At 39.2% G+C, this 8,719-nt stretch overlaps 1 protein-coding gene across 8 annotated transcripts in view; it reads left to right on the top strand.

Moving 5' to 3' along the window:
* The window catches only part of fmnl2a (formin-like 2a), a 51,007-nt gene that overhangs the window by 10,500 nt on the left and 31,788 nt on the right, over positions 1-8,719 (top strand). For 3 of the 8 annotated variants that reach the window (XM_025063586.1, XM_025063587.1, XM_025063588.1), the window contains exon 2: positions 6,096-6,179. In XM_025063586.1, the coding sequence (XP_024919354.1) occupies positions 6,096-6,179 (84 nt within the window). Of the gene's footprint in view, positions 1-293; positions 817-6,095; positions 6,180-8,719 lie in introns of those variants that run through there. The other 5 variants (XM_025063583.1, XM_025063584.1, XM_025063585.1 and 2 more) reach the window with 3 other exon arrangements.

Genomic DNA, 8,719 nt, shown 5'->3' with positions numbered 1-8,719 from the left:
AATGGTGTGAAGAGAATTGTTATAAAAAAGGTGTGGTTCACTGGAGGATGTACTTTTATATATTTTTACGGCTGTTATTGGGTTAATATATTTAAACACAATTAATCACATGGTTTTCCATGGTTAAGTCAAGATTTGTCACCAATTAATTGCTCATTTTTATCTGTTCTAAAAGATTCTAGTACTACATGGGCGTTGACTATTACTGTATATTTGATGTCAATATATCAACAACACATTCAATAAGCATTGTTAAAAATGTAACTTTTTTTTTGGACCCAATAATGTCCTCTGATGACCTTGTTTTGGGTGTGAACCAGTGTTTGGACTGGTGTGTGCCTTCATGTTGTTTGTTGTTTTTTCCCTGCTTGATTGTTTCTTTTGGTTCTTGTGTTGTGATTGAGCGGAGGTTAAAAGCCAATGATGCTAACATGCTAACTTAGCAGTAGCGTGCTGACAGTGTACCTCCAACGGTCAACAGTGTTGTAGCTTAAGGTTAATGAGAGCTCTGAGGTCATCAGCGGCCTGAGGCTGTCGTTGGGACACCGTGGCCTGGTTTAAGATAATGTCGTCCTCACTTCTGGTTAAATGGAAGGAATTTGATTGGAATGTGCCTGTGTGGGGGGGTAAGAAATGAAAGGGTGGCCTCGAGTGTTTGAACTCACCATTTGGTCCAGAGGCATTCCAGTGAACAGCTCAGCAAACATAAACACCACTGCCCTAATGGAGCTGGCTGCTGAGCAGAGGCAGGAGGTCTCAGGGGATTACAGAGCTAATCTGTGGGCAAACTGGGGACACCTGTGCGGCCATCGAGGGGTGAGAATTAAAATCTGCACTGAGCTAATAACAGTAGGGCAGCATTGATTGGAGGATTTAACTCTAAGACTGGTCACAGACTTTTATTCTCCGTTGCTTCAAGAGTAACTCTAACCTACAGCTGTGCCTGCAGCGCTGTGTTAGCGGAAGTACATTTTTGTAATGATACGCCCCTGTGACTTGTACAAGGTTTTTTTTTTTTTGCTAAAGAACAGCAAAGCAGCATCCAGTCATCCCCAGTGTATTGAGCAACTTGTGAATATATGTTATGACTAGTCGTCAATAAATGATGCAGTCAGATGCTTTCGCTTGTCGCAGCATGTACACGGTACTGTCTGCAGCAGTGATTCCAGGAGACAGTCAGAACAAAGTTTCTCAATAAATGACACAGATGTTGTAACAGCTTTGAGTGAATCAGATGTTCTTAATGCTCATAAGAATGTTTCTTTGACAATGTAGCACGTAGGACGATGAAGCTTTGAGTGAATCAGATGTTCTTAATTCTCATAAGAACATTTCTTTGACAATGTAGCACGTAGGACTGCGTCTGATGGCCCTGCCTGGAAGCCTGGAGTTTAATTTGTTAGTTGGTGATACATTAGCCGTGGAAAGAGCAAACGAGGGCGAGCGGTTTAAACTGATCACAAGGAAAGTTCCAGGGAGAAAATCAATTTTTAAGAATTTTAGAAAAAAGGCGTTGTCTTTTATTCATGTGTGATGTGAGAAAAAAAGTCAGAGGAGGTTTCCGGTGAATTTGAGTTTCTCTCTATAACCATGATATTTTTTACTCACCTTTACAATGACAGTCAGCAACAATTTTCATTCAATTTTCATGGATAACATCAAAGGAATTATAGAACACACGACAGTAGTTGAATTATCCTTCTAATGTCAGTCACTTCTTGACAACAATAAATCTCTTAAAAAATAGAGAATATCAAAGAAGTTAGAGAACACATCAAAGGCGTTGATCCCAGACCACTATCAAACCACCTCACTGGTTATTCCTATACAGGACATGAACAAATTAACATATATCAAATAGTTTGCAGGAAACACCAAAGAAATCTGAAGAATATACTGTGCAAATTGTATTGACATGAATAATGGACAATGACAAACATCGTGGAAAAATACAAACGGCTCATAAAACTCTCCAAGTCAAAGAACATCTAAGAGAAGTGTGAGGCCTATAATAAAACAATTAGGAGTATATGTTTTTATTCATGTAAATATCAAAGAAGGCCAAGGGCCAAGGGTAAGTCATGAAAACCAACCAGGACAATGACTCAGAAAATGACAAGCCTATGTACGACTCTCATACATCAGAACCTTGAGGTGGTGCTAGGACACATTCACAGCTGCCTACAGTACTATTTTTTTTTTTACTATTTTTTACCACAAACACTAACTTTTTCCAGTTGTCTGTGTGTGACAATGCTGAATTATTGTCCTGTAGTTCCTTCCCAGGGATCACAGCACATTTGTGTGTGCGTGTGTTTTCACTTCCTCTGTGCAGCCATGGTCTAATTGCCATGAATTTGAATACAATTAAGACAAATGACTGTGTATCAATCACATTTAGTGAAGAAAGCTGAAATCATTACCACATTCTTCAAAATCTGCAGAACTAAAGCTCTGCTTTGTTTGTTTGGTTTTTTTTTCTTCTTAGAACTAAAGCTCTGCTTTGTTTGTTTGTTTTTTTTTTCTAAAATGACGTTTTCAATTGTAGTTCCAGCAGCATGTGGGATAAAGAGCAATCCAAAGTGCAGTTCCTGTTTTCAGTTTCTAAATAAGTAATCTTAGTTAACTCGTCTTTAGCTGAGTCATCTTGGATGAACTTGGAGAATAATAAACAGTTTCTACTTTCATATTTGCCGACGGACTCCGCATCTTTTTCCAGCAGCTAGAGCAGGTTTGTCATGAGGTCAGTGTATTTGCTTTTCTGTCCAGCTGCGCTGCGAAGGCCGTGCCTCCTGGACGGTAGAGGGCGGTTGCAGGTGGGCTGCAGGCCAACGGCCTATTTTTACTCTCTTTATGACTCAAGCTGCCTAATGAGAGGATCCATAGACCATTAATAGGTTCTTATTAACCTCCGAAACTGATGCAATCCATGCACAGATGTCAAGTTAATTTAGTGGTTAGAAAGTGAGCAACAGTTGTCATGGTTACCTACCACCACTCACCTTGGCTGCACTGTTTCTGACCACTGTTGTTGTTGTCACGCTCAACGGCAGCTCGGAGCTTTTAACAACGTCAACGTTTGAATCAAAACGTTGAGATTTGAGGCGACAAATGTGGTCACGCCCTACTTCCTGTCACCGATTGATGAAATCCGTTTTAAATATTGAGTTTTTAGATAAAATAAAAAACATGTTGCATTGTGTAAAAGTCAACGTGCACCAGGACCTGACAATCTGATTGGTGGAAGGACTAATAGTCAACTACAAAGTTTGTGTTTTTGAATATATAGGTTAAACCCTTCAGAATAAAGGCAGTGTCACATATTAACTACAAGTTCATGTGAAAATGTAATGTTGCATTTGTGTCCAGATGTCTTGAAACGGTTTATTAAGCATCAGCACAGATGTGAGACAGATGTTTCGGAATGTACTGTATGTGGGATGATAAAAAAAACAAAACAAACGAGTGCATTACAACCTTGTGTTTACAGACTTGTTCCAGTCACATCGCAGATTTTTAAAAAATTGTTTGTGATTCACAGTTCTCTATAACAGCTGATCTATTCGTACCAAAGCCTTACAACAAAGTCGAATTTAGACTGGTGTTTATGTGTGTGTGTGTGTGTTTGTGTGTGTCCTTATGGGTGGTCTGCTGCCAGGTGTTGTTGAAAAGCTGCCCACCCTCCTCAGCTGCCCATTAGTAACACAGATGCACACACGCATGCACACATCATGTGGTTGGAGACATGGGGTAACCTGAGCCCAGAGAACCCAGTGCCTGTCACAGCTCATTAGCATTGGGATGAAATGAAGGCAGCTCGAAGTGGTTCGTTGCTTTAGTTGGAGCTTCACCAAGCAGGAAGCTCACAGCTCCGTGCACCCGCAGCCACTCGGCAAACCACCCACTCGCCCGACCCTTCCTGCACACACACACACACACACACCACACCTACAGTATATTAAGGACCTATACCATAACTCAAACCTATTTATATGTTCAGCGCTGGAGTCTAAAAATAACCCAAATATTTACTTCTATTTATTTAAACCCGTCGTCTGTAGAATGGATAATCCTGCTGTCTGTTTTCTTTCGTTTGATACGAAGGTCTGCTCAGGTATCAAATTGTTTTTTAATGTGTTTATTAAAGCAACAAGGGTATTAACTCTACACATCTGTTGAGCAGCCAAACCCAGTCAATAGAGCCTTTCTCACTCCCCAGTTCCCTGCAGTCGGCAGAGCAGCAGCCCTGTTTGCGGCGTCTGCTGAATACTAATGCAATTTCCTGGTGGTTCTCTGGTGGAGAACACTGGATCTGTGTTTTTGACCAAAAAGGGTGCAAGTGTTCTGGTTTAATTGATTTCAAGGCATCGGTAATATTGATATACACACTGAGGATAATTAAGTTTACTCCTGAGTCACAGCTCCAGTTTACACTGTAGTTGAGCGTCGTCAATACCTGTTTAAAAAAGTTAAAAAGTTTCATTTACCGCAGGAACATTATAAATTATACACAAGGCGACCGACTATTTAGTCTTAATGTCCTCATTATATTGACTTTCTTTGTATAGGAGTAGATTTTAGGAGTATAGGAGTGTAATATAATTGACAATGTACATCTATATACACACACACGCATATACATACATACATATATGTTTATATATGTACAGTATAAATCTGTGTGATATGTGTAATTGGCTATTGTTTTATAAATGTAGATTTCTATGTTTAACACACACACACATATACTGTACATATATTTATATAAATTAATTGACATTTTTTAATAAAAAATTCTTATACATATCAATTACATAACAGAAACATTATATTTATATATATGTGTGTGTGTGTATATTTCAGTACTTTATGGCGCTGACGCTGTATTGAAGTTCCTGTGAATTGTCTTGAGGTTCACTGATTCACATGAGGCCGTGATGAATCATTGTTGTGTTGGAAAAGTCCAGATTTTTGACCAAATGCAGTGGTGTTCCAGATGTTGATGAAGAAAAACAGGAGAAGGGAGTTGTGAAATAGTTTATGGACGAGTGCGACTCTTAACCAGGACAAAGGTCACATATTGTGAGGTTTGTTCCAAAAAAAGTCACATTTTCTAAAAAAAAAAATGATTTGATGAATTCACAGCATGGGAATATTTATATTCGAAGCAGCAACTCGTCAATGCAGCTGACATGTTTCTTTTAAGGTCGTTGTAATTAAGGAGTGAGCTGTTTTCCTCCGCAGCAGTTCACATGGCAGATATTTTGGACTCCTTCTCATTAGTGGCTGCGCTGCCTTGTAGCTGGGTACTGTGTTGTACAGAAGAAGAAAGATTTTTTTTTAAACCTCAATGGATGTAAAATAACTTGTGTCAGGCAGTGCTAATTAAAACCTTTTTTTTTTATGCGTGCACAATAGTACCACAGAGCTACAGTTACAGTGAGTCTCCTTGTTTGACTACAGTACTACAGTACTGTGGTATTGTATACAAGGTGGAAACTATGATGTTTTGTTGTTTCTCTGATTCCCATGCTAGCTTTCTGGTTAGCATGCTAGCTCCTGGCAAGATAAATGCTAACTTGCTATGTTGCTTTCTATATCTGCTGTACTGTTTTCTTGTTGTAAAAGCAAGTTTTTATGCTCTCACCTTTGTTTTACATGTTATTTAAGATAAAGGTTATATACAGTACATTAACTTAGGTTATTTAAGGATTATTTTTGAGGGTAGTTGTGGAGCTACAGTTACAGTTACTGCTTGTTTGAGGGTAGTTGTGGAGCTACAGTTACTGCTTGCTTGATAAAACTACTGTACTGGCCGTTGGATGGAAGACAGGAACAGAAAAGATTACTTTAGGTTATGATAAAATAATTGAGCATTCCCAAAATATTTGTGTCTAATGGGTATCAAAGTGTTTAATCTAGTCGGTTATTAAAAGTTAGTTTAGAGTTAGTAATAGCTTAGCGTTAGTGTAGACACTGAAAATCTGAAGTTTTGGCTGGAGATACTGGATTAGCTGTATATGTAACTTATTTCTAAATCTTTTTGTTATTTATTTAACTTCATGTGACTGACGACCTACTCTCTCTTCTTCCAGAATTCCATGAATCTCCCTCCAGACAAAGCTCGACTTTTGCGGCAGTACGACAACGAGAAGAAGTGGGAGCTCATCTGTGACCAGGTGGGCTGGATTCATTTATCTTTTGTTTGTTACACCAGAAAAGGGAGTTCTGTTGCAACTAAAACTATCATTCAAACCTGGAGTGGCTCCGTCTTAGTGTGTGTTGTGACTACAGAGCCCATGCTCCATTGCCCTGACTCTATTCTCTAAGCCCCTCTTGGCCTTTGCACACTCCCCTGGTCAAATGGGTTAAGTGGCTCAGCAGGCAGCGCAGAGTTAGGCAGTTAAAACAATGTTATTGCTTTTAGTGCAGTAAAAAGGAAATAACAGAGAGTCCATGAAGTTTGTCTGCATATCTGTGCAGAAGAGGGAAAACAGATCATGACCCCCACCCACTAAAACTGTACCGGGGGCAGCTGACCCTGAAGGTGACGCTGCCAGAGGGACAGGAATATACTTTCAGTTCCTCTGTCAGGCCAGAAGTGGAACTACATTTTTAGGTTCCCTTTAATTTATTGATAAATAAAGAACCGCTCACAGTTTATTTTCCGTCAAGAAGGATGTTGCTCTTACTGTAAAACAGGAACAAAATGTAGACGGTTTGAAACGATCTGGACTTTACTTCTGCCATAGAGATCTTTTTTTTTTTTAACCAGCCATTGCTGTTGGATACACCCTTGCTCTAAAACAAACACAACATTTGCATTTTTGCATAAAACCAGTTCCACTCCTGGTTCATCTAAAAGTAAATAATTTTGTCGTATTGTAGTAGATTTTGACTCCTGGGTTGCTAGTTATTTTCAGAGGAATAAAACACGTGTAATATTTTTTTATATGATATAATTTATATCATTTGTATTGTTTTTATTTAAACTCTTTATTGTCCTAACACTACAGAACGATGTTTTTTAGCTTTCACTTGTTTTCCAAACAAGCGTTTGCCCATGACACTACAGGCAGCACTGGGAGCAGAGTGTTTTCTGTGTCGTAGCTACAGTGCATGCCTTGATGTATCCATAGCAACAGTAAAGGAGGTAGTCAGGGATGTAGACACGACAGGTGCACTCTCTTTGAAAAAACAGGTCATGCATAGGTTGATATGTAATATTCTTGGGTCAGAGGAGATGTGCAGAGAACGAAAACAAACTCTCCCTTTAATGACATTTATACAAGTTAGACTTTAAAGCTTTTACTGCAGTAAACCTGAAAGGATTTTGTGTATAAAAAAAATTACCCACTATTCCTCATTCATTTACTTCTCATGCTTTCACTCCTGGAGTTTTGTCTCATTTCTGTATGAAGTCTTTGCTTCATCTCTTCAATTTTTGTACAAAGCAGCTCCTCCAGACAAAACCCAGCTACAGAAAGCATGTTGTGACCAGTTTATACGAGGTCCTAAAAGCAGACATGTGTTCCCTGTAATATTCACTCCCACTCTGTGTACTTGCGTGTTGTCATTCCACACGTTTCTTTTCACGCAACAGGGTGTATTCAGGACTTGTTGACTGCTACACAGCTGACTGTCAGATTTCTTTAATATAAATGTGGAGTAAATGAAATTCCCAGACAGAACTCGGCTGTCTGCCCTTTTTGCTCGCTCACCCTCTGCCTGTCAGCTGGGTTCAGGCAGCAGCCAGCTCCCTCTTTGCTGACACAACTGTCAGTTTTCCTGTTTTTGTTTTTTTTTTGCGAGATGCTGGCGACGTGGCTGGGAGGAAGTTGATGCTGATGAAACAGCAAAGCCTGGTGTATTTAATCTAGAGTTGAAACACGATGAAAACCAATGAGAACATCTGAGTACAGTTCTAATTTTTTGCAGGTTTATTTCAGGGTCGTGTTGCTGCAAACGGCAGGAAATTCTGTTGTGTTTATGTCTCAGAAACTAGAAAAAACTGAAAATTTGGTTTAATTTGTTACTATTAAAAAGATGAACAATGGTTAGAAAACGCAGATAGTGGGAAATGAATATGTTATTTATTTATTTTGTATTTATTGACAGTTTAAGAGTTGGAGACAGTTTGAGGATCATGTTCTTTTCATTGCACATCTGTAGAATTTACCAGTGCCTGTGCAGTTTTTTGGGTTAAGAAAAAATTCTAAATATTTCTAGTGACTACAGAGTATTGCATTTGTGTTATATTTTAGTACAAACATGAAAATGTGACATTAATATCTTGTAAAGGATTATCTTAGCTGCACAGTCTAGTCAAGTCTTTGCCTCACAGCTGTAAGGTCACCAGTCCAGGTCCTGACCCTCAGTGACGGTTGTACTATGACTCCACATATTCCTTGCACAGTGGTTTTCTTAACATTCCTTTCAACAGCTCAAAACATAAAAACAGAGAAATTGAGAGTTAAACTGACTCACTGAAAGTTAGTAAAAACATTGGTTTGTAGCTGATACAGCTTGAAGTCAACTGATCCTGATCAAACCGAGAAGGAAACGTAAACGCTGGTCAGGGTCAGGGTCAGGAGGTGTCTTTACTCTCTGAGACCATGTAAAGACCCGGTGATCACAATGACACGGCCATGTGTCTCGTGTGCTGACCCTGATATGCATGTTCTGGGCCAGTTCACTAACTCCAACCATTCACGGGGCT

The sequence above is a fragment of the Cynoglossus semilaevis genome, chromosome 16 (assembly GCF_000523025.1).
Source record: "Cynoglossus semilaevis isolate Cse_v1.0 chromosome 16, Cse_v1.0, whole genome shotgun sequence".
In the NCBI taxonomy this organism is placed as follows: Eukaryota; Metazoa; Chordata; class Actinopteri; order Pleuronectiformes; family Cynoglossidae; genus Cynoglossus; species Cynoglossus semilaevis.
Note: the sequence above shows the minus strand (reverse complement) of the source record. Positions and strands in the feature narration are given on the sequence as shown.